The following is a 27,765-nucleotide window of genomic DNA, read 5'->3' on the forward strand; positions in this document are numbered from 1 at the left end:
AGGGCTTTAGTGGGCAGGGTTTCTGGTTTCCTACCTTCAGTTGAATCATGTCGTCATATCATGTAAGTATGTGTGTTTGTGTGCATGTGCGTGTATATGATAACTGAGATTTTTATATGGGAAAATGTACTTTATAGAGAGAAGCACAAAATGTATGAAAGCCACTGGCCTTTTCACCTGGGCTATTTTCATAGCTTCTGTTGTTTACTGCCATTTGCATTAGGTGACTAAAAGTAGTTTGCAATTCCTTCTATTCTGAACCACTTACATAATTTCGGGTCTCTGCTGCTTTCTTGTCCTCTCCTGGGCCTCTTATTTTTACCTTCAGTATACCTTTTGAAGAAATGAAGCATTCATTTTTTTTTTTTTTTAAATTATCTCAAGTTTTCTCTGTTTGAGCCCAACTTAGCTTCTTTGAGTTGGTTTTTTGGAGTGTTTTCAATTATCTAATAAACTGAGTGAAAGTAGAAGGTGATGCAACTTAATAATAATATTCACAGCTGTCATCTAATTGACATTTATAACATACTTTAATAATTTTTATATACTTATTTAGACTTTCAAGCCCTTTCAGATATAATGAATCCCATTTTATAGAAGAAAGGATTTAGACTCTAAAAGTTAAAAATAACATGATTGATATTATCTACTGAGTAAGTGATTGAGCCAGGACCAGTCTTCTAACTCCTGGTCTAATATTCTTTATTTAGCATTTCAATACAATATTAATCAGACATAATAGCTAATATTTCTTGACATAAATTAGAATGACATGATAGCTAATATTTATGTGAGTGCTTATTGTGTTCCTGGTACTAGATTGAATAATACATATTACTTTCTCATATATTTCTTATAACAGCCCTATAAGATAGGTACATCAAAATTGAAGGAGTTTGATATACTTCCCCCATACCCACAATTAACCTGTGGTGTATCAGGATTGGAATTTAATTTTTTTTTTCATTCCAACGTGCATGGTCTTAATTTATCTCCTATACTGCATCTTAGGACAGAAAGAACAAAGAGAAAATTTTAGTGAGAAACTACTATGTTCCCTGAACTGAGAAAGTGGCTTTATAAAACTACTTTCACATAAAAATGAAAAGACTGTCTTACATTATGTATACAGAGTTAAGTCTATATTTATCACCTGAGTTGCCCGTAATAACATCTTGATGAGGAGGTAGTGGAATGTAGAACATGAAGAAGTCAGGGACAGCTATCTTTCTTTTATAGTACATAAGACCAATTACCAAATAACCTTCTAGGGTCACAGAATAAATAAATGTCATTTTCCAATTAGGTGAGGAAACAATTTTGGTACAATATCAATTCTTTTTTGTCTGGCATTTTAATGAATACTTACTAAATGAAAAAGTGAATGAATGAATGAGTGTAAAGCAAAAATGAGAAGCTAGTTTTTCTGACTTCTTGCCCCAAAATGCTGAACTTATTCCTTCCTTAGTTTAAAATATAATACTGAAGTTGTTATTATTTTAATTATACCAAGATTCCATAGCTGAGATCTTAAGTGAAAGCTGTGTTTAGATGGTCTAATTCCTTAGTAGGATCAAAAGATGGTTAAACAACATGAGGAATTAAAAACTACCCTGTCCATAGGATCATGGAAAATCTTGAGGAGCACTGCATTATTCACTTTAGCTTGAAGCTAAAACAATTTGTAAATATTAGTGAGAGTGTAAAAAGGAACAGCTCGTAGAGTCTAACAAAACAAGTCAAACAGGATGTTTTGCATGAATCAGAGTTTTTCATTGTGCAAATGAAGGTGTATGTTGATAGGAGAATGTGAATAATGTGTTTCAATACTCATGAAATTTTCACTAAAACTCCATACACAGAACTTAGTTTCATAAAGGTGGTGACCTCACAATTTATGACAGTCCCATAACACCTAACTCGACTGCACTTCATACAGTTATCTGTAAATATCTTGGGAATAGAATCTGTATCTATTTCATTTTTTTCTCTTTTCAAATTTTAAAAAAGAAATGTTTGATACCGTTAAATTAAAAAAAAGATAGTGTCACACGCACACGAAACACATGCACCCACACCCACACCCAGCCCCGACAGTCACTGAGTTTAATTAAATTAAGCCTAGCAAATTCTCTTACATAGAACATGGCATACTTTTTCATCTTGCCACATTGATAACAGGGATCCTGTTCCAAAGCAGATTGTCTCTCTCATTGTAAAATGATTTTGAAAACGATTTCTCCTTTCCAGAGACTAAATATTATTTCTGGTTTCTGGATAGTGGATAAGATCTGAAGGGAAAAGGAGTTTTTAAGATAGAACAATATTAGAAAAAAAAATGATTGGCATATTAAATTACTTTGAATCGGTGAAAAGGTAAGAATAAAAGGTGAGAGTTGAAAAGTAAGAAAAGATAGTTCAGCTGAAGAGTACTTAGGATTAATTTTCATCAGGCTGTAAAAAGAATTATTGACTTTATATATAGCATATGCTATCTTTAGTTTTATTTAGCATACAGCTTCAGTGTTTTATATAAATGACACTCTAATATTGTTCATCCAAAGACAGCCTGAGTAGGTTTTTGAAAACAATATTTTTATCTACACACGCACGACATGAGCCTTGTGACATCTAAGACTACTTCTGGATAAATCCAGAGGGAGACGCACATGAGTAGAGTAGATGAAATGCAGTAGATGACCCCTGTATTTATTGCAATGAACCTTTGTAATTGCTATTTTATTATTTTACTGTTATATTTTTAAATGAACTAAACATATAGTCACATTAATCATATACAAGAGGAAGTGCAGGTATGTAATTATCATTAATTCTGCACATTTAACTGGGAGTCTCATGATACTTTACTGAAATAGCATGGGCCAACTTCTGGTTAAACGTGGGTGATTAGGGTGAAAGCATAGTGGTCTCTGGGTGGTCGGCATGAGTAGAACTATTTCCCAGACTGCAGTAAAAGATGGGCAAGAGGGAGGCCTGACTCTCCAGGCTTTGCACCATGTATATACACACATGCCCACATACACACACATGCACACATACCTGCTTCACTGATTTATGCTTTAGTCAGAATCATTACATATTTTGCATTGCTGTGAATATTAGCATTCTCTAATTTCATTTAAGAAGGGATTTTAATACTACATTTTTTTGAAAACCATTGCCTTGGATGAAGTGAAAAAAAGTTTAAAGCTTGGTTTGATATTTTATAAACACGTTAAGTGATAGAAAAATCACATTGCTGCTATAACATCTTACCATTCTTATCAGTAGTCTTTTCACATTGAGTCCATATATAAAAGCCTGCAGTTGGTATTATTTTACTAAAGCTGTGACTTTTTTATTTCTAAGCACCCCTAGTGATATGACCCATGGATAAGGTTTCTGTGAACTGAACATTTAACATTGATAACAAAAATTAACAATCTTTAATTAAACATGTGGTCCCTTACTACAAATTGAAGTCCATTTTATTAAATAGCGAAAACAAGAGAGATATTAAATGATTAAAACTGAATTTGCAGTATTACTCCTTTCATGTACTTATTCAACAGAAATTCACATTGCGTGGTCCCAGTTGTAATTATAGTCTTGGGCTAAGCAAACAGTTGTTACTTTATGTAGTATATGTCTAGGTAGGCATTTGAATAAGTAGATGCAAATTCTGACAGCATTATTGATGTGTAACTGACATTTAATAAACTATGCATATTAAAGCATACGATTTGATATGTTTTATAGACATACGTATTTAACCCTGAAGCTATCACCACAATCAAGATAAGGAATATATACATCAAAACCTAAAACTTTCTCATGACACTTTGTAATCTAATCACTCCTTGCTGCAGACCCCAAATGGTCCCACAGACCAAACTGATTTGTTACTGTAGAGTGATTTGCAATTTCTAGAATGCTGTCTAAATAGAATCATATGAATGTACTCTTATTTGGCTTCCTTCATTCAGCATAATTATTTTGAGATCCAGCCAGGTTGTTATTTGTGTCAATAATCCATTCCCGGCCTTCCCTGGTGGCACAGTGGTTGAGAGTCCGCCTGCCGATGCAGGGGACACGGGTTCGTGCCCTGGTCCGGGAGGATCCCACATGCCTCAGTGCGGCTGGGCCTGTGAGCCATGGCTGCTGAGCCTGCGCGTCTGGAGCCTGTGCTCCACAACGGGAGAGGCCACAACAGTGAGAGGCCCGCATAACGAAAAAAAAAAAAAATCCATTCCCTTTTTTAACTGAGTAATATTCTATTGAATATTACTATTGTAATATTAGTAATATTCTATTGAATTTCATATAGTTTATCATTCTCTGTTGATGAACATCTGGGTCATTCCTGCTACTTGGCTATTACAAAACAAGCTGCTATGAGTAGTTGTGTACTAGCGTTTTTGTGAATATATGTTTTTATTTCTCTTGGGTGAACACTTAGGAGTGGAGTGACCAGATTCTATGGTATGTATATGTTTAACATGTTAAGGAACACATGCAAGTTTTAAATCTAATTTCCCCACTAGGTTTGCTTCTACCTCTTGTCCTAATTCCATAGATCAAGACAGACCTGTGTGGAAACAGCACAATGCATTGCCGTGAGCTAGTTTCATAGCCACTTACATCTGACTACATCTTCAACGATGATGTATTCACTCGCTTCTACAAATAGGCCTTTTAGTTTGGGGACTTAAAAATCCCTTTTAGAGAGAGCATAATTCTTCCTTAGGGGTTGTCCAAATATTTGTTTTGCTGCATTCTAGTGTTCTATTTCATATATAAGCTGCCAACTTAGGCAACTTTATTCTACTAGTGTAGGGAATTCTTATGTCCCATAAAGCAAACTTCAATCCAGTAACCCTGAATAATATGTATAAAAGTCTAACATAGATCTGAATTACTGTCTCATTGAGCAACATCTCCTCTGTAATGTGGAACTTCTTTCATAGTTTTCCGTTCTTTAGTTCAGTGTGAAATAGTGTCAGGTGCGGACATCCTGCTTAGCCTGACATAATACCCGTGGCTGGAACACATCAGGCAGGTTTTTGCTTTATTACTGTGCCTGGGATTACTTTGCAAATCTAGATAGATGAATTTGGTTAGGACTGTTGATATTATGCCTGGCTGCCTAACAATTTCTGGAAGTAAAAGATTTCCTATAGGTTAAAAAATATATATCCCTGCTGGGAAGTCACACCACAACTCTTCTTTCCCACAGAATCTTTATTACAGAGTACTTTTATAAAACCAATTTCCAGGACACTGAAAATGTGATCCATGAAATAAGAAAGCAACTGCTTTCATGGATCTACAGAGCTAAGAAGGAGACCATGCAATATGGGGGAACAGCGTAAGGCCCTGATGAGGTATAGATCTCTGTATCTGCTATCAGTCTTCTTTAGTGTTTGCTCTGCTAATGAAGAGCTACACTGCAATTTTCCTCTCCCCTCTTGAGAGCTTTTGTCTGTGTCCACACCAGCTTCAAATACAGTGCCACACTGATAGACCTATTGCAGAGTGACAAGGCCAGCTCTGCTCCCGTGCAGTGAGTTTTGCAATCTTGCTCTTTTTTTAATTGCTGACATGTCCTTGAAGTGGCATATTCAACCTTAAGCAGATTTTCTTGTAACATTCATTGCTTGTTTTTTTCCCCTGATGATAAACATAATAAATATATATTGTAAAAATATAGAAACAAATCAGTTATAAAGAAAGCCACATAGAACACTCTGACACTCTCATATATATATGCATAGTTTTATGTAATTAGAATATATGTACATATACATTGTTAAGAGTATTAAGAGTATTAAATGCTTTTTCTTTGCCCTTAGATATTCTCTGAAACTCGTTTTAACATCTGTAGAATAGTTTCTTTGAAAAAAAATAATTTTTAAGTTAGATAACCTCTCTTCAGCTGTTTATTCTAAAGATAAGAACACACATTCACATAAATAGAGTCTGTCTGGCATAGGGTTTGATGGAAAAGTTGAGCTTTTCCTTCGTCAAATACAGCAGAATGTGTCTGATATTCATGGTAGCAGTGTGTACACCTAAGAGTTAAAGATCGGGTTGCGTGATTAGTCATCTGCTGCCTCTGTTGCCACCAGCACCATTACCACCATCTCCACTACTACGCTTATTTTTATTATTGCGTCATTTCCAACAGCACATTCTCACCTATAGCACAATGACCGTAACTGTACTGCCGCAGTTCTCCATGGCATCATCAATTACTGCCTGTGAAGAGCCCTAACTTTGTCCTATGTAGTCCTGGGCAAAGTATTAAAAGTTGTTTCTATGCTCCTGAGAGGTTAACAAACCAAAAGGGACTTGGGATCTAAAATTGTGTTTAGCATTTCCAAAGAAGGGTATACTGCTAATTCAGAATTTTCTTGAAAAAAAAAGTATCTTTCCCGATACAGTGTCACCAAACCTGCAATAGCCTTGTAGAGTGAACAGTAGAATTGAATGAGATTTTATAAATCATTTAGTTCAGTCCTTTCATTTACTTCTGAAGAAGGTGACTTCTCAACTAGTTAAATACTTGTTTGAGGTCACAGCTACTGAAGGCAGCACTTGACCTAGAATCCAGATATGCAGTCTTTATGTTCTGTTGCATCAGAGTCCCTGCCTTGCTATAAGAACTTGGGCAAGTTACTTACCTTAGGTTTTCTGTTTATAATTTGGAAATCAGTTATAAATAGGATATAAACTCAGCTCTGTCCAAAACGCATTTAGTAGTTTTGCTGATTAGTATAGCCTAATTTACATGGAACTTTAAAAGAAAAGAGAAGAAAAAGAAATAACTCAGGAGCGTTTTTTTTTTGGCAGATCCATTGGCAAGCTTTTGCTCATGCTATCATATTATGGGCCAAAACTGAATTGGTTTCAAGCTCGTATAACTTAAAGCCAGCGTGCCAGCCTGAGAAACAAGCAGGGTTTTTTTGAGTTGTCTTTTCAAAGACATTTTATGGTTCAAGATAGGTGGCAGGGAAGCGGCTAAAGAAAAATGCACAGGGTGTGATATAATTAATAAATGAAGTAGGAAAAAGGGTTAACTTCAGATGGGCTGACCAGGGAAGACTGGATAGGGTTGAGTATAGGCCGTCTGAACTCGCATGGTAGAAAGGTCCAGCTCTGTGAAAGCTGCAGGTTGAGCATGCCAGGCAGGAGAGCAGTAGATACTAGGAGCCAAAGATCTTGATGCGGAATGAACTGATGATTGGGGCATATTTGAGGAGTAGAAAAAGTCCACGTGTTATGGATCCATAGTGCTTGCCGTGAGAAATAAAGTCCTTTGTCTCTGACAACTCTGGAAACTCCAACTGATTGTATAATTTAGTTTAATAGTCAAAATGGCTTCTGGCCACTTATTATCTGTCCAAGAATGTGATAAATTAACCCTCCAACTGACAAGCAATGGAAGGCATGCTTAAAATGCAAAATGGCTGCATTTCAGGTGACAGGGAAAAACTGGGATTAACTATTGCCGCTACAGTCTTGCGACTCATATTGTTACAGGGACACTTAACTAAGCCCAAACCAATCAAAAAATTAAAATAAGTTCAATGTCAGGCCAATGGTTCTCATGAAGAACTACACATCAGAATCATTTGTACAACTTTATAAAAATATAGGTTACTGGGCCTCTCCCTCAAAGGCTGATTCCAGGGATTTGTAGGTTTCAAAAGCCCACGTGTAACACACAACCAGTTGTATACTTTATTTTCTAGTAATATTTTGAAATGCTTGACAGTTAAATGTTATGGTTACATTTTTCTGAGATGTGACCCTTTAAATAATTTATAGGACTTGGAAACTAGAAAAACAGTGGCTCAGGAAAAGGATCAACAACCTTGTCAATAAATGCCAAGAACAGAATATTGATTTCTTGAAGAAAAAGAAAAGTGTGTGTGTGTGTGTGTGTGTGTGCGCATTCAACAAGGGGTGTTTTTTAGTTTTCTGTAATTTGAATTGTGCTATTGTTATATCTATTCCTTTTTATTATTAATGTATTTTAATTCTGGTCTCTCCTAACATTCCCAAATCAGCCTGTTATCACCTCAGCTAAGATAATCTCACTGAACATGTTCCTGCAGCTTCCTGTTTCAGAATACTATCGATAGCATAATTCCTTCTCTGTGTCAGACCACCACTGACATTGTTGTCGCAGTTATTTGATTGTAGTAAGCCATTGAGGGATCATCAGAGAAGTATGATTTATGATCAAATCCTGTGTATGATTTAGAATTCAACTTTAATTCTGAGAAGAAAACGCCAAGCATGACTCCTATTTCCTAGACTATCTTTTTTTTCCTTTTTCTTTCCTTTATTTTTTCTTCCTTCCTCCCTCCCTCCCTCTTTCTCTTTCTTTCCCTCTTTCTTTCTTTCCTTATTTTTGCTGTTTTGGTGACCACAAATTTATTTCCTTATATTTAAATATTACACATTTATAAAGTCTTGTGCAAGTGAATTTTAAGGTATAATAATACTGCCTACCTGTCTCACTAAGGATGCTGAAAGAATTAATGAGATAAGTCTGTAGGAAGCATTGAGCTCCTTTGTGTGGAGGGTGAGATTTAAAGGTGGAGGAAACTCAGGTAATTTCAAATCACTTTGGGTGGCCTAAGGAAGACTTCACAATAAGCAAGAGTTAAAATAGGAATATATGGAATACTTTTCCTGAATTCTGATAGGAGAAATAAATGAGTAATAACTGAGTTTAACTTCACTTTTTCCAGAAAAAAAAATAGGATATCTTTCTATTGGTCTGGTTTAGAGACAGCTCAGCTTAGAGAAGGAAAGTTATTTCAGTCATCCCTGAGAATCTATGTTAGAGTGTATCTCTGCTGGGACCAATTTAAGAGATAATCTTACTCTTATATATGATTAAAATTGGATCAAAAGAGATCTTTACTTGAAATTTAGAAGAAAGCACTGTATGTGGAATTATTTTATACCCTGTTAGCACAATGACATTGTATACTAAAAATCAGGTGAACATAACTAGAGGCAGCTAGTAAGTATCGGGTTAATCCAGAGTAACGGATATGGAGTAAAATGGCGGCATCCAAATTGCCACAAAAGTTTTATCATGCAAATCTAAGTTGTGACGGGATGAGGGATAAGGTAGTGAGGGAAGAGGAGAACAAACACTATAGACAGAAAGAAACAACTTTTGGGCTTCTCTGGTGGCGCAGTGGTTGAGAGTACGCCTGCCGATGCAGGGGACGTGGGTTCGTGCCCCGGTCCGGGAAGATCCCACATGCTGCGGAGCGGCTGGGCGCGTGAGCCATGGCCACTGAGCCTGCGCGTCCGGAGCCTGTGCTCCGCAACAGGAGAGACCACAACAGTGAGAGGCCCATGTACCGCAAAAAAAAAAAAAAAAAAAAAGAGAAAAAAGAAACAACTTTTGTTGCACCCCAGCTGTTTCTGTGGACTAAGCTCTTAAATCAAAGCGTTCTCAGTACAATTGAGTCTCACAACAATCTTCAGGGTTAATTATCATTATCTAAATTTTTTTTCTGAAGAAATCAAAGTTTAAAACGAGACACATATTACCCAACGTTCTGTAATTGCTAACTGAAGGGGCAGAATTCAAATTCAGGTCTGTATTATTGAACAGTTTATGGTCTTTCTCCTATATAACACTGATCTAAGATAGTTGGTTTCCCCTCCCATGGGTTGAAAATTGATTAGAAACACACAAGTTACACACACACACACACATAAACATACACACACCTTCCAGAAGTTTAACCTTCCAAAGTGACTAGATGAGTAAAAGCAAGCTGTTTCTAAGAGTGTAAATATGGGGCAGCCCAGCCTCCCTCCTCCCTTTTTTAAATGTTTGCTCTTTCTATTTGTGTTCAGCTTGAAGGTGTTAATGTACACCCCCAAAATGATTAGAGGACTCCTATTTATTTCTTAGTTTCCACTTAAACTGTAACATTGTGTATTTAACTTTTTATTTTTACAATACCATCCAACTGCTTACCTTACAGAATGCAGAATGCTGCCAGCAAGTGTTTTGAACACTCCCCCACTGATTTTGTTCATGAAAAGAAGAGGTCAGTTGTGGTGGTTTTGCAAGAAAACTATTAGTCCCCTGTTAAAGATAAGGAAAAGTACATAAGTACGTGGGCGTAAGTGGTAGGCTTATCTCTTCCTGCCGTATCACCAACAAAAATGGTACTTGTGACTTCTGAGAGCAGCAGTTGCTCTTACTTTCCGTTAAGTCACTTTATTTTCGAATTGCACAGAATACTGGGATTGATGATGAAGTTATATGTCACCACTTGATAGAGTATAATCCAAGTAATAAACAACAGACATTTATAAGAAACAGATCACAGTAGGGGCACCAGACAGCCTTCAGCTGCAAAACAACAGGACTCAAGAAAAGGAATTTGATCAGTTGAACTTATTCAGATGTTACAGGGGCTGGTAATGTATCAAGAGGGAAATTGTAAAGATGCTTTCTGAAGACTGTTTGGGAAGAATACACAAAAATAGCTAATAACGAAATATGTGATTGTACAGAAATTCCCTCATGGCAAACTCATGCTATTAATACCTAAGAAGAGAGTAAATTGCCCGTAAATTGCCCTGTGATCATAGTCGCACCTAGTTGCAGCAAAGGAGGACTGCATATAGAGATCAACATGTAGATAACAACTACTTAGCACACTGGAGGCTTTGGTGGGAGGGTGGATATTAATATCCAATGAGAGTCAGTTGAAATCAATGCAAAGTGATGGGAGCTGCTCAGTGCAAGTGTCAGAGAACAAAGAAATTGCTGGTTATAAAGATCCATGAGCTGAGAAAGACTCTGAGACCATTAATAGTTAGGAAATTGTTCATTTTGCCCCACAGTGTGAGCTAATCATTGCAAATCCCCACTTCTGGAGTGACCCCAGGGAAGCAAAGCTCTCCACAACCCTGAAAATAAACAAAGGGCCTGTGTGCAGAGCAAGGTATAAGGGAAACCGGAGCTGTTCTGAGGAGGCAGGTCCTGCCCCTTTCCACCCTTTAACAGCCAGGTGTATATGCAAGACACCTTTCACTTCCACTTTTGGATATTTTTCACGAAACCTAAACGTTTGTCTTTTGGATTTCTCACCAGAGCTTTGTAACAAAGGAATCAGAGATTAAAATGGAGACTGTGTAAACTAAAATATTAAACGAATTCTCGTTAAGTACTTTATATTTGCAATAACGCCTTTACTTTGCAATACTGGTATTTGCAATAATGACTGATATCTTTAAATTATTGCCCCGCTGGGACCGAGGGATTGGAAACCTTGAGCAGAGAAAAACAACAAAAAGCAAATAAAGCAATTTAGTTTGAAATACAGAAGATGGAAGCACAGTAGAGGTTCAGTGAGGACAAATTGTTGTTGCTGTTGATATGTTTTGTTCTGTTCATATCCAACTGTATTTTTGGCTATCACTGTTAATTTTGCTTCATTCATTCAAAAGCATGTATGCATGAATACTAGGTTGTGATGAGATGATAGTAAGCAGAGCAGACCTAGTCCTTACCTCAAAGGACAGACAGTTCAACCATCGGCTTACTAATTGAACAAACAATGCTTACAATGAAGTACGATGAGCACTGTGATAGTGAAAGCAAAGGGCTTCAGGAAATGCTTGGTTGGAGGAGCTCAAGCCAGTCTAGGGGATTCTTAATCAAGACACCTCCCTGAACAAGAGATGTTTAAGCTGACATTAAAAAAAAAGAAAAAAGAAATGAAAGTAGGTTAACTATTTAGCATAGACACTAAAGTTGATATTAACTTATTAAGTTCTAAGAAAATTTAATTTCTCAATTTCTGGTGTTTTGATGTCTGTGTCATATGGTTTTTTTTGTTTGTTTGTTTTGTTTTGTTTTTGCGGTACGCGGGCCTCTTACTGTTGTGGCCTCTCCCGTTGCGGAGCACAGGCTCCGATGCGCAGGCTCAGTGGCCATGGCTCACGGGCATGTGGGATTTTCCCGGACCGGGGCATGAACCCGTGTCCCCTGCATCGGCAGGTGGACTCTCAACCACTGCGCCACCAGGGAAGCCCTGTCATATGGTTTTAATGATAATTATTACATTTATCACCTGTAAACGCCTTGGTTTGTGGTAAGCACATAGTGGTTAGCCAAACTGCTCCTCAGAGAAAAATGTCCTTCTGATCATTTTTGCTTTCCTTTTCTTTCAAAATTTGTTGGGATATAATTCATATACCGTAAAATTCACCATTTTAAAGTACAAAAGTTAGTGGTTTTAATATATTCATGAGATCATGTGACCATGACCACTATCTAATTGCAGAACATTGTTGTTTTCATCCCAGAGAGAAACCACACACCCATTAGAGTCACTGCTCCCAACCCTCTCCTCCACTCCTTCCTTTAGAAACAGCGAATCAAACATCTGTCTCTATAAATTTGACTGTTCTAGAGTTTCCAATACATAGAATCATACAGTAATGTGCTATTTTGTGATTGAGTTTCTTCCCTTAGCATAATATTTTTAAGGTTTACCCATGTTGCAGCATGTAGCAGTACTTACTCCTTTTTATGCCAAGTGATATTCCATTGTATGGATTTACCACATTTTGCTTGCTCATCCATCACTAGATACGTTTTTTGGCTTTTATGATTGGTGCTACTATGAACACTCATTTACAAGTTTTTGTGTGGACATATGTTTTCATTTCTCTCGGGTATGTCATCGAATGGATTGGGTCCTGCTGCTAGCCACTTAAACAATGAATACTCAAGACATAAAGAAAGGAAAGGTGCCTTTAATCAAAACGCTGGCAATCCGGGGAGACGGTGGATTCAACATCATCCAGAAACCACCTCCGAAGATTCTACTCGGGCCTGAAAGCTTTTAAAGGGAAGAAAGGAAGTAATCTCAGTTTGTTCTTGAGATTACTGAAGGGGAAGCTAGGGAAGAGATTTGGTCATTTGTTAAATTACTTATTCTTCATTTCTACTTATTTGATCTATGGAAAGATCAGACAAGTTAGGCAACGTTTCATGTGATTAAAAGATTTGAAAGGTGTGCTTGAGCCAGAGATGAGTGGAACATGGAGGTGCCTGGTTTAAAAGTTAGTTACAATATAGCTTTGCTAAAGCGACAGTGAAAGGGGCTTCCTACTGAGGGCAGTTTCCTACGAAGATCTGCTTACATACATACCTAGGAGTGGAGTTGCTGGGTCATATTGATAACTCTTTGCTTCCTTTTTGATGTGCTGCCAGCCTGGTTACCATTTTGCATTTCCACCAGCAGTGTTTTGCTTTCTTTTTATAGACTCCAGAGGAACTAGAGGATGTTTCTGACCTGGAAGAAGATCACGAGGTCCGCAGTCACACCAGTGTTCAGACTGAAGGGAAAACTGACCGGGTGAGTCTCCTCCCTGCGGGGAGAGCCGTGTGCCATGCCCTCTCCTTGTCAGTCCAGGCAGCCACTCACAGTAGGGGTCCCTGGATTTGGGGCTGGTCTTGTAAAGCACAGGGAGAAGAGCCTTAGAATGCAGGAGCACCGTCATGAGGGGAATGATTTCCTCTACCTTGAGAGCTCACAGTGAGGCCATTTCTGGTTAGGTAGTGAATCACTCCGTGCTACTTTTGGTCTTTATAGCAGTCATGGGAATATCAAAGTGAAATTTGTACCTGTTTGTTTAGAGTAGAAAAGAGAAACCACGAAGTTGTAAATATACTTGGAAATTCTAGGGGAGAAAAATCAACTTCTGAGGCAATATTCCTCTACATTTCTTCCTTTCTACAATGCTTTCTTCTGCCCCATCAACACACACACACACACACACACACCAATGATGTTCATCAATTTTTGAATTACTCTGAGATGTTCTATTTCACTTTATTTACACCCAGTGCTTGGGAGTTTGTGAAAGTTTGATTTCCTAGCTACTGATAGCTTGCAACTGGAGAACAGACTATAGGACTTGAGTCTGAAAGCCAGGTAGTATAGCATAGTGGCTAAGACTGCCTGGGAATACATCTAAATCAGCCACTTCCTTGCTGGGTTACTGGGAAACTCACTTAGCCTTTCTCTACCTCTGTTCTCTGATTTGTAAAGTAAGTATACTAATGGTATTCTCTATATGAGGATTACTGTGGGAATCAACTAAATTAATGAATAGAGCACTTAACACAGTGCCTAGCTCTTAGTAAGTTCTCAATAATGATTATTGAGAACAAACTAAGTAGCGATAGTATTATTATCATCATCATCATCATTATTATTTAATTAGTTTAATTCAGTGTCATAAAATTTGGAGATGTATGAAACAGATAAATTTAAGACAGTCCTGTATTTTCAAATATTCAAATTGCCTAGAACAGGTATGTCAGTCACAATACCTGTGTTTTATTAGAAATGTTGGTTATCTTGAGTTTTTATTTCTTGCTGATTATTTGATCTATTAGTCCTGTAGTAGCCAGGGGACACACAGCACCCGGAGTTAGTTTCCTTCAAATCTGGTAGGCATTCTCGGTAGGAGATAAAATCTTACAAATGGCAATGGAATTGGAAATGAATTTTGGCAATGGTAAACTTTGCTTACGCTTTCAGCGAAGTGAACGATTGATGCACTTGGGCCACTGGAGGTGGAGCGTGTGTGTCAGGGCGCACAAAGTAACTGATCGGAGGGAATTTTCTTAAAATAAAGGCACCTTTTAGGATGCTAGGATTAATATAAACATGCCCTAGTTCTCATTCTGCCTTATCACGTGTAGACAATGAAACCTGGGTTAAGAACCTTAAAATTTAGAAAGTTCAAATTTCTTTATCTGAAAAATGAGAATAATACTACACCTTCTCACAGCATCGTTCATAACTCCAAAGAAGGCAATGCATAGGAGACTGTTTCATAAACTTTATATGCTGAGAGGAGAAGGTTCTTCTTATTATTATTATTTATATTTTTGTTCTGGGAAAAACAGCAGCTAAATGACCACTTGCCCATGGTGGTTTTAAAGTTGATGACCTCCACGGTTCCAGATCTTAAGAACCTTTCATAGAAGCCACTGCTGCTGACCTTGTGGTAATCACCCTGAAAGTGCTCTGAATCCTGGCTTTGTGTTCCATTGTGCAGTTTCCTGATAATCCACTTCATTTGTAATGCCTGTGGGCTATACCCTTACCACTATCTAGTAAAAGAGATCCGTCACCATCAAATCTACTGGAAGCAACATTATATTCAACACAGCCACTCTCTGCTTTTGTAAATCTCCCCTATACATTCCAAATAGCTTGGATTTTATTCACTTCCTGCCTTGAGGCTTTCCTGTAATTGCTGTGTGGAATCCCTCAGGAAGCAAATCAGATAGTCTAATACATACACAACCTTATGTGAGGCACTAACACCTCCCAGAACAACTCTTAACCAATACTCTTCCATTCCTTGGATGAACCATATAGAACTGCATTTTCCACAGGTCCCCAAAAGTTCCCCAAGGGATCAAGCCAATTCCAACAGCAGTGACCAGCTTGATAACATATCTTTGGATTGGCTCTCCTTTCTTTCCTGATTCATTCTTAGGCTCTTAGCTCTGTTCCTTAAGATCTATTCCCCCAGATACTTTCCATTCTTAGTCTCTGCTTTTGGGGTAAAATGAGAAAAGGTAGTCACATCGCATGTGCTATTTATTTAATTATCGTGTTAATTATGCTATACTGCTATTATTATCCCAGTTTTACTAATAAGATCACTGAGGCTCCGATTTATATAACTTGTCTAATAAGTGGATTATGTTTCCACACTAAGAACTTTAGTGATTACCACATGTCAGTTTACTTAGGACATAGAGTTAGCAGAATGAATCCTTTACTAAAAAGTAGACAGAGAACCCCACCACAACGAACCTGATAGATCATCGGTGGAATGAAAGAGAACAGAATAAAGGATACTCCAGCAATCTGAAAGAAAGGAAGAGTACAAATTTTTTAAAATTTAAAGAATAATTATTGTACGGTATGGATAACTTAACTCCAATAACACCCTCTTATTGAATATCTATCTTGTGAGTTTATCACAACAGATTCTGCTGTCATACCTGAAGTTTCTATGACTAGCTAAGGAGGATAGCTCAAATCTGTCCTCTACCTAAATCACCTGACCAGAACCAAGATCATGTTTAGATAGGTTTTATGTTCTCTCCCAGGCATCTTATATCCCTAATATTCCCATATTTCTTATAATTGCATCCCTGTACTTAGAGTATGTTCAGTCTTTTTTATTTTAGTTTTTATAAATTTATTTATAAAATATATATTTATTTTTGGTTGCGTTCGGTCTTCGTTGCTGGGGGCGGGCTTTCTCTAGTTGCGGCGAGCAGGGAGCCATGCTTCATTGCGGTTGGTGCAGGCTTCTCATTGCGGTGGCTTCTCTTGTTGCGGAGCATGGGCTCTAGGTGCGCGGGCTTCAGTAGTTGTGGCGCGTGGGCTCAGTAGTTGTGGCGCATGGGCTTAGTTGCTCTACGGCATGTGGGATCTTCCCGGACCAGGGCTTGAACCCCTGCATTGGCAGGCGGATTCTTAACCACTGCGCCACCAGGGAAGTCCATATGTTCAGTCTTATGGCCATTTGAGACTTTGTATTCTATCCAGCATTTCCTGAAGTTTGTGTCCACTGGCCAGAGTATACCTTTTGACATATTTGCCAAATACCGTTAATTTGAGAAGATACTGAAGTGGAATTTGTCGAGAATTTTTTGAATACTTACGCCGTTCTCCATGAAGAATTCCTTGTCACTGCACAAGACAAGTGTTTGGGTTCCTTTTTCTTTGCAGCTATTACTGAGGAGTAGATGCCTTTTTGGTTCTGGGATTATGCAGGCTCTGCTCTGTTGAGCATGTACTAGAACCAATCTTAGGCACTGTTTAGTAATGGAGTGACAGTTATTTATTGTCATTTTACTTTCTGCATTTCACTCCCAGTAGCTTTGGCTCAGCATCATCTGTTGCTGCTGTCATTGGTGGCAAATGCCACTGGGCATTGTAAAGGTCTGTAACCAACAAATAATGATTTAGAGTCCACAGTCAATGAGAGCAAAATACTAAAAGACCAATAGTGCATGCCTTATGAGGTGGCAGAGGAACAGTGGTGGAAATTAGTGATTATCTTAATTATTAGACATGAATACTCACTGGACTGATCCTCTGGTTATATCCAGTGATCAGGCATTCCATGGTGATACAGGAGAGTGGGTTTGCTACAGGTTTATAGAGCGTTCGTCAGAGCTCATTGTTTATTCTGTTCATGCCCTTAGCAAGGATGAAGTAGACATCTTTTATCTTAAAAACTCAGAAAGAAATTAAAATAGACTAAGAAAATAAAATTCTTAAGCTCACTGATAATAAGATTTTTTTGTAAATCCTAAAAGCTTCTTAAAAATTTTATTAAGTATAAGTTAAGCCATATTTTCTATTTAAACAGAGGCGTGTCATTTACCATGAACCCTTTATAGTTTATAGAATATTTCCAAATTGCTGTCTTATTTAACAAAAGCCCTGGGTTTTGGTTTGTAATTTTTTCTTGATTTTACTAATTAGGGAATTAGACTCAAAGAGTTTCAGTAGTTTATGCAAGTCGTATAGAAATGGGGCCAAATCCCAGGTCTTCTGGTACCAGCCACACTCTTTCCAGTGTAGCATGCTTGTAAACTTGGGTAGAATCTCATAGTCCCTTAAGATTTCATTGCTGTACTATCGCTACAGCCATATTATGGTGTCAATATTGTAATTCCTCTAACAGAAAGATGACTCGTGAAACTGAAGGCCATAAACCTTAGTATCAGATCTGTTTAAGTCTCACAAATTTCTAAATGTCCCAATACTGCAGTCTCCCATCAATAACAAAATCAGTTTGTTGGGTACTACTTGGAAACTATGTAGCGATGCCCAGACCCTGAGAGTCTCCCTGGTGGACCACTTTGCACTGATGAGATGGATTCTACTCAAGTAGAATCACACCGTGGAGGAATTTCTTGGGCAGCAATCTGGGGTCTCCAAGCAAAGGATCCAGAGACAGAGGCAGTTACTCCTCACTCAGCCTCTTATCACATTGGCTTCTGTGATATTTGAATAAAGGGAACATTCTAATTTTTAGAAATTTTCCCTGGTTTATTGTGGGCAATTTGGGCAGCAGTAGCCATAGATACTCAGGAAATTGCGAGTGTCAGTAGGGTGGTAGCTAAAAGTATATTCCTCAAGCCTACCTAGGAGACAACTGTGGATTTAGAAAGACTCAATAAAATGGATTGAAAGAGTTTTGTGAATAGAATGGGTGAGAAAGTGACTTGCCTTTTTGGGCGCTGCTATATAAATATAATGTAGAAGTTAAAAGTATGCACTTTGGGGTCACATAAACTTTGGTTCAAATCAGGGTTCTACCAATTACTATCCATATGACCCTGGGAAAGTTAGTTTATACTTCTAACTTACAGTTTTCTCATCTGTAAAATTGTGATAATAATAATACCTATTATTACTAATAGATGGAGTGGGAGAAATGGGTAAAGGGGGGTCAAAAATGCTCAAAGTAAGGGTGAAGAAAATAGTGCCTATTTTATAGTTGTTTTTGAAGATTAGATATATGAAAACTCATTTCTCACACAAAGGAAATGCTCAATAAATTTTGATATTTCCAAAAATGAATTTCAAGACGTGTATAGATTTGTGTGTGCTAATGTTATACTTTACTTCCTTTTGAGTAGTTCAAGGAGCTTTGTAAATACAAATGTCTCAGTCTTTCAATGTAAGACTGCTTTGGTCTCCTGGTTTTGTGGGGTAAATAGTTAGCACTCTATTACCAAAAATCTTTTGAAATTTCTTTTTCCCTCAGCAGGGGGACATATCTGGAACTTCCTTAAAAGGTTGAAAGAAAGATGGCATTAATATGATTCTTAATGATGCTAGCACTTTTATGTACATTTATATTCATAATGTAGAACTGAAATAATGATCACAAAAAGGAACTTTTGGTAGTAGGAACAGAAAGTTTTACCCAAAAGTTGTCAAGTTCTTATGTTCTTCAATGATTTTGGAATGCTTGGCCCTGCACTGGGAGTTTTTCTTCTTTGTGGAATTATAGTAGCTTGGTGATCTATTAGTTTCTATCTTAGAGTCCTCAGTTACCTTCAGCAAGGTATATAGGGCTTAATTTTCTAGTTTTATGGTACATACTCATAAAAACAGAAAAAAAGCATCCTGATATTTTATAGGATGCATGTTGGAGACAGTTTTGCAAGGAGTCATTTAAAATCACCTTTCTCTACCCCTGTCCCTGACGGACAGACGTTCTAGTGACTGTTCCCTCTGCCTAAACAGCTTGAAAGCCAGTAAGGTCTAAAAACGAAATCAAAAAGTCTGTTCTGCCTTACACAATTTAAACTTTGATCATAGTGTCTTATAGATAAGGAGTGAAAAAGGGAACTCATTTAACAGTGCTGAATAGGGCCAGATTTTTATTTGAAGGCATTTGATGCTGTGGTCTCTAATTGCTGAAATTAAATTTAATGAATATAACATTAAAAACAAACACTTAAAATTTTGTAATTTCAGCTGTAGTCATATCATATTTCAGCATGATAAAGTTATGACACCTTTTTAAAGATTCATCATATTTACTGATGACCCAGAATTAAAGAAGTTGTGACTTGTAGTCAATTCGATGACTAATATTTGTCCTATCTTTAACATTTATGCTCACTTAAGAACATACAATTTGTAAACCGGCCCTGCCTTAAAGAATATCATTGAGGCCATTGAGTCTCTATATGCTCTATAAATAGAAGTAAATTAGGACGGAAATAAGAACAGTTGCTAGGTTACTCGACACAACCCCAAAATGTCAACAGCAGCAAATGAATTGGAGCGTATCGAATCTTAAAATACTGGAGGTAATTCTTGGTATTAAAAAAAAAAAAAGCCATGTACACTTAAATATGAGGTTGATGGTAGGAGAACACCCTCATTGCTGTTTTTTAACATGTAGTCCGCTGAATATCCTCAACCATGAGAAGAGAAAAATTGCCGTGAATGAGTGGTGTATTTTAAGAATTGGAAACATTTTAATACTTTTTTTTTTTTTTTTTTTTTTTTTTTGCGCGGGCCTCTCACTGTTGTGGCCTCTCCCGTTGTGGAGCACAGGCTCCGGACGCGCAGGCTCAGCGGCCATGGCTCACGGGCCCAGCCGCTCCGCGGCATGTGGGATCTTCCCGGACCGGGGCACGAACCCGTGTCCCCTGCGTCGGCAGGCGGACTCTCAACCACTGCACCACCAGGGAAGCCCGGAAACATTTTAATAGGTCCTATTTATTATCATAATACACTCCCAATAACTTAAATTTATACTGAATTACCATACAGAATATGGAGACATGACCGCATTACCTTCGTGATATAATTTGGTTTAGGTTGCCATGAAAAGCACAGGTCTGGTAAGCCTTGATGAAATGACATTACTCAGCAGCACTGCACTAGGTAGTGCACGTTCTCATCATTTGGTTCTATAATTTCTATTGTGTATTTGGTGGTAACGCTGCTTTCTTACCTTTCTGGGTGATCATTCTCAGTGCTTCATGGTTTCCTCTTCCTCTCTATTCTTAGGCATTAGGGTTCACTAGAGTTTTGATGTAAGCCCTATAGTCCTCAGGTGTTTTCCACTTTTCCTGGATATGCTCATATAGTCCCAATGTTTCAGATGTCCTATATAGAGGTACATGACTTGAGCCAAGTCCTGTCTCCTGAGCTCTGGCTGCATATATTTGCAGGCCTGTAAGTTTCCTTGCCTCATGTAGCTCACCTGTGGAACTCACTGTTTCTAAGCCTGAATGCATCATCTTACCCCACAAATCTACCCCAACTCCCGTATTTCTTATGGTGCTTCTGTACATTCTTTTGCACAAGTCTGAACTGGGAATCTTTTTTTTTTTTTTTTTTTTTACTCCTTCCTACAGCTAATCATACAATTAGTGCTGGTTTTACTATCTTCTGTCTGAACTTGTCCATTTTTTCACCACCTCCACTATCACTTTCAAAGAAAATGTGCACTGGACAAAGTTAAAAAGGAAAGGAAGACTTTACTCAAGACCACTGCAATAGAGGAGAGAGACCAGAACTCAGTCTGAGTTCAACTCTGCTGAAACAAGGGGGTGAAACATTTTCAGAGGTGGGGTGAGGGGGTTCGGAGGCCATCTATGTTCTCTTTGGACTTTACCCAAAGGAAAAGTGAACTTTCTCTATTTACATGACCGGAGGGACTTTTATAATTTGGAGCCAGGTGACCTCTGAAGTAAGCTCCTCCCCTCCCACAGAGACTGGAAGTTAGGGCTCTGTCTTCCTTGATGGTTACATTTCAAAGGGATGGCTCCCAGGTCCTTGAGAAAGGTAGTCCTGGGTTGGAAAACTGGCAAGAAGCGTTAAGGTATTTACATCTCAAAGAGACAGAGAAGGAATTTACAGCTCTACATTTTATAAAGTACATTCTCTAAGAAAAAGGAGGTCAGGAGCTTAGAATAAGGAAAAAGTCTGTCTAAAGCTCAGTCAAGCTGAGGGGAGTGTTAAGGTTGTCTTGGTGAATACCTTAGTTCAGGCACTGGTGTCTCTCACTAGATTGTCTGTCTATAGCAGACTCCTAAATTGTCTTTTGCCTCTAGCTTTGTGAACGTTCATTCTCTCACTTGAACTCACTTGTAATGTTTCTAAAGTGCAAATCTGTCGTCTATCACCATGCATTAAACCTCTTCTAGGTCTCAGTGTCTCCCCATCCGATTCCTCAATGCCCTACGTAAGAGAACTTCAGGATCTGCTCCCCGCTCCTCTCTTTTACTCATATTTCACCACTTTCTCTCCAAACCTGACCCCTGTGTCTTCCTAGAAGACACAGGCTCTCCCCTCACATCCCTCTCTTAGGAAAACAATTCCCTCAACTCCCCGTCTTCCCCTTCATCTTTAAATACCTGCTTATCATTAGGATTCCAGATTAGCTTAGACTTCACCGAAATGCAAGTCCAAGTGTACTTTCCTCCCAACATCGATCTGTAATACATGGAGATTCCCATATCATGACATTCCTTGTACCTGTATAATTTCTTACATGATGGCTTTTTTTCCCTCCATTCGGTAAACCTAAGTAAACCTCATTAGTGCAGAGAACATGTTTTTGTCTCATTTAGCATTATATATACAGAGCCTCATACACTGCCTGGTAGATTTAGATGAAAAAAGATAAAGATCACCTTCCTTTTGTAAGCCACCTTGCCTCAAAAGTACACTAGGTCTTCAATAGATTAAGTCTAGGGGATTACATTAATTTCTTTCCTGATCTTTCTCCCTTCCAACAGTTGTACTTACTTGAACCAGATAAATCTTACTATAAATTGCTAGGTCACTACTCTGAAGTATTCAGTGGCTCCCTACTACCCAGTACCTGCTAGTATAAATGTTAATTGTTCTTCTTGCCAAAGTCCTTCACAGTGCCTCCTTATTCCTGGCCCTCTAGGCATACAAATCCCAAAACTCTCTTTATTTGCTAAACTGATTCTTGTGTTCCTGGTAGTTAGAACTATCCCTGAGGCTATGTTTTTTTTCCCATGTCTGAATTGTCTACCTTTTGTCCTTTTTTACTCCGTCAAATACAAAAGTATTTTAAGGTGAGCTCGACTCCCTTAATTTCCAAGAGGTTTTCTTTATACTTAGCCACTATTGATTTAATGATACAAAAATTTCTGCTGAGAAGCAGTCTAAAGGACAGTGTACTTACTCATTTTGGATTTTTATGTGCTAAGGTCACTAGGCTCTATCTTTCTGTATCTACAGTGACGTATCGTACCTGGAAGTTTCAACTTTGTTTTATACAAATTCTTTACCCGAATTGAAATTTAGTGTCATTCCTCTGACTTTATAAGTCACTGTGTAAAAATCTAGGCAGAGAAAATTAAAGTGTAAAGCATTGTTATTATTTTATCTGAAACTTTTTATAATATTTTAATAAATAGCTCTTGAAATGGCAATCCAGGAGAGATTGTTACCAAATACCTTAACATACTCTCATTTGTCAGACAGTGGAACTACATTAAACTATATACATTTCACCCTACCTTGGTTGTTGGGAAGTTCTCAGTTAAAATTAATGCTTAGTAACTAATCTTAAATGCCTGGTATGTTTGGCTCTTGTTTCTAATTGTCTTATTTATCTTTAGAAATAATTAATCTTCATTATTATTAGTTAGTGAACCTAACCTTCCATCAAGCTTTAAATAGAGTGTTTTCTACTCCTTGATGCTTTCATAGAAGAGGAAATAGCAAGCATGAAAGCCTCAAGGAAGGAATGCTCTGGGAAGCCAGTGTTAGTGAGGTGAGGGGAGGTCTGAGACTAAAAAGGAGGCCTGATCTTGTAGGTCACAAAAGCCATTGTAGGACATTTAGCTTTTATTTTGAGAACGGTAGGCTTCGAGCCAGAGAGTGACGTACGACTTTTATTTTAAAGGGGTCTTTCTTTATGTTGTGTTGAAAACAGTCTGAGTAGTGGTACAGGAGAAAGCTGGAAGTTAGAAAACTATCACTATTATCCAAGTAAGAAATGATGGAGGCTGAGACTGTGGTTTTAAAAATAGAGAGGTTGAAAGTTGTTGATTGAACATATATAGAGATGGGTGAAGCAGTGAATTCTCTGAAACTTAGATATTGAGTATAAGAGAGAGAGAATGGAGTCAAGGACAGCTCAAGGTTTTTGTCTTGAGAACTGAGAATGTGGACTTACCATTTATATCGTTTTGGAGGAGACAGTTGAGCACACTGGAGATGGTAGAAGATCAGAAATTAATTTTGAATATATCTAAGTCTTAAAAGTCTGTTAGACAACCAACTGAAGATGTCAAGTAGACAGATTTGAAATTTGCAAACCAGACTGGAATTCATTTCACATGCATAGCTTTATATTACAATTTTACAACTTTCTCAACTTATAGAGAAGTTTTATATATTACGTGGTGACCGCTTTTTTTTTTCCTCAAAGAAGCTGATATTTTCGTTTAAGTCTAGTTTCCCTCTACTTTCAGACCTCATTTTCCCCAAATCTTCTCTTTTCTGATACAGTTGCTTTTTTAACTATTACCTTTGATGGAAGATCTCCACTGACCACCCTGGTTTAAACTGCAGTCCCTTCCCCACCCGCATATAAACCTCTTCCCCTCTCTGTTTTTCTCCCTAACACTTCCTTTCACTATCTGACATACTACATCTTTGTTGGTTTAGTATGTCTACTATACAGTAAATTCAATGAAGGCAACAATTTTAATCCTTTTTCCCACGATATATTCCCCAAACTTAAGTGCTGGGCACATAATAAATATGCTATATAAATATTTACTGAGTGAATAAGTGGATGAATGATGTTGACCATAAGTGTGTTTTGGGAAAAGAAACGTGTGCAAAAAGCTGGAGAGGAGGGCAACTGTTTCGGATACAGCATTTATATTCAGCCAATAAAAGTTTGTCTGCAAGATAAATAACATAATTCTTGTTTTTCAAAACTAGTGTTTTAATAGATAATTACCCAAACAATAGTCATTTGGAAAAATTTTCTGAGGCTAAAATGTTCAGGTGATTCTTTGCCTTCTCGAGTTTATAGGTGTTTGTGATGAACATGTGGCTACAAAGTAGTGCCCTTTATCCCATTCTTTTAATTGTTGTCATTGAAAAAGTCCTCTTTCTTTTAATGCTGAAAATTTAACGTATCTAAATTAAATAATTCTGAATGATTAGTCTCTGGTGAAATATGATATACGTGCTTACTTCTTTTCCTATTAAAAACAATGTGTATCAAGTAATGGTTAAGGTAGTAAAAAAAAAAAAAGAGCTCAAAAGCAAAATTGATATTATAAAAATTACCTTTGCATGCTAAAGTACCTCAATCTACAGCTTGGGTTTTTAAAAAAATATTATTTAATTTTTTTATACAGCAGGTTCTTATTAGTTATCTGTTTTATACATATTAGTGTATGTATGTCGATCTCAGTCTCCCAATTCATCCCACCATCACCACCCTCCCCCGCCCACCCCGCTTTCCTCCCTTGGTGTCCATACATTTGTCCTCTACATCTGTGTCTCTATTTCTGCCTTGCAAAATTACATTGTTCATCTATACAGTTCATCTGTACCATTTTTCTAGATTCCACGTATATGCATTAATATACTATATTTGTTTTTCTCTTTCTGACTTACTTCACTCTGTATGACAGTCTCTAGGTCCCTCCACGTCTCTACAAATGACCCAGTTTCGTTCCTTTTTATGGGTGAGTAATATTCCATTGTGTATATGTACCACATCTTCTTTATCCATTCATCTGTCGATGGACACTTAGGTTGCTTCCATGTCCTGGCTGTTGTAAATAGAGCTGCAGTGAACATTGTGGTACATGCTTCTTTTTGAATTCTGGTTTTCTCAGGGTATATGCCCAGGAGTGGGATTGCTGGGTCGTATGGTAGTTCTATTTTTAGTTTTCTAAGGAACCTCCATACTGTTCTCCATAGTGGCTGTATCAATTTACATTCCCGCCAACAGTGTAGGAGGGTTCCCTTTTCTCCACACCCTCTCAAGCATTTATTGTTTGTAGATTTTTTGATGATGGCCATTCTGACCGGTGTGAGGTGATACCTCATTGTAGTTTTGATCTGTATTTCTCTAATAATTAGTGATGTTGAGCATCTTTTCATGTGACTCTTGGCCATCTGTATGTCTTCTTTGGAGAAATGTCTGTTTAGGTCTTCTGCCCATTTTTTGTAAATCTTGTGTGTTTATATGCATATTTTTAATTAGTGAGTGATTATTAACCTACCTTTATTTTTTTAAATAAATTTAAACATGTTTTTCTTATAATGAGGTATACTGGCTGTATTTCTTATAATGAGGTATGTATATTTGTGTATGTGTATATATATATGGCTTGGTTAAAATCACATGTAAATATGAATGGGCATAGAACACAAACATTTCCCCTGGTGTGGGGTCATTGGCTCTATAAAGCTCATGTACTTGTGAGAAACAAAGCTTTTCAAAAATGTCATCTCCAGACACGTCTCCTCCTTTCTGATTCTAATACAATTTAGAGAGAGAGAACACAATTTCTGGAGTCAAACTCCCAAGTTTAAATCCTGATTCTGCCACTTATAACTGTTGATATTCAGCAAGTTACTGAAATCCTCTATGTCTCAGTTTGCTTATTTTTTAGATGGATCTATTCACATCATAGGGTTATTGTGAAGCTTATGAGTTAATATTTGTACAACACGATGCACAGTTAACTGCTCAGACTTAGGTGACTATCATCATGATGGTCATTGCCACCAATGCCACTATCATTGCCACCTTCATCATCATCATCATCATCATCATCATCATCATCATCATCATCATCATTTGTTGAATGGTTTCACATTTATGACACCTCTGCTAATTCTGCAGATTGGCAACATTCACTTTACTGATTAGTCCTCTTCAGATTTTCCAGAACATTTGTGGAGAGAACCAGCCTGATTGGCAAAGCTAAATAAAGTCCCTCCTCTATCCCTTTGCATGGATCTTCTCATGGGTTTGTAGTTAATTTATGGATAGAGAGCCCTTGAATCAAGGTAGATGGCCCACCCTGGTCTACTTTCAAGCTGTGTATGAAAATAAAATGAGGTCTATGTTGTTTCTTTGAGTGGAAGGTGATAGAGGAAATCAGGCTATCAGTGGATATTGGGTGCATTGGATGTTAAGATAGGCACACAAAATATAATAATACCACACCAGACTGTTGCCAAGGAAGGTAAGAGTCATCTGCGTCCAAGAAATGTTCACGAAGCACTTGCCTATATGATTCATGGTCCTGGGTCACTTAGAACTTGCAATCTAAGACATAGCAATTGAACTGTGTAGAGGGGATATGCAGTCAGCAGAATAGAAATGTGAAGACATCACCACCTGGCAAACAAAATTTTCACCTTCCACGCTAACAATGGCAAGTGCACTGTACAAGTAGAGAACTTGAGTAAGTTCTAGATGTCTATGACTTGAGAATATTCAGCTGTCTGTCTAGGCTAGGTAGACATGGTGAGATACTCAGATTTCTCCTCATCAGTCCAAGGGATTGTCATGTAAAGTGTAAATTATGTGTTTCCAAAGCAACAGTTCGGAAGGTTTTGATCTCTCTGCTCTTCAGCTACTATCAGCCCATCTTTGAAATTTAAAGTGACAGAACTACTTTAGTCTTCTCTCCTAGTTCTTAGGCTTCACTAGGGATAAGAGGTCCAGACTTCTACACGCAAAATCCTGGGTGCAGAGGAGAGTAAAGAATCTAGGTGGCAACAGAGTTTTTTATAGTTTCAATTGACTTGAAGGTTAGAATTTTAAAAGAAAGGAATGTCTTCTAAAATTAGCAGTAAAGCATATGTACCTTTTTAATAGTTCTTTTTAAAATTGTGAATGACATTGATCTTTACTGGCTTTCTGATGGAACTTTGAAGTTTTACACATTCCTAAAATTGAATTTAATAATGTCAGTTTAAAAAATTCCTTCAATTTCCTGTTGTACTAAAGTTGCATGCCTATTCCTCTTTCATAGCTATGTGCTTTTGAATAAGCATGTCTTCTATTGCCTACTAAATTAAGAAGAAACGATATACTTGAAATTAGATAAATGTGACTTTTAGGAGATCAGGATCATAGAATTGGTACCTG

General features: G+C 37.6%; 1 protein-coding gene across 1 annotated transcript in view; it reads left to right on the forward strand.

Annotated features, from left to right (window-relative positions):
• CTNNA3 (catenin alpha 3) overlaps positions 1–27,765 on the forward strand; it is a 1,620,647-nt gene that overhangs the window by 1,437,618 nt on the left and 155,264 nt on the right. Inside the window, exon 14 of the mRNA XM_082854158.1 lies at positions 13,329–13,421. Within this exon, the coding sequence (XP_082710284.1) occupies positions 13,329–13,421 (93 nt within the window). The remainder of the gene's footprint in view (positions 1–13,328; positions 13,422–27,765) is intronic.

Source organism: Leucopleurus acutus (assembly GCF_964270905.1).
Source record: "Leucopleurus acutus genome assembly, chromosome: 14".
Taxonomy (NCBI): domain Eukaryota; kingdom Metazoa; phylum Chordata; class Mammalia; order Artiodactyla; family Delphinidae; genus Leucopleurus; species Leucopleurus acutus.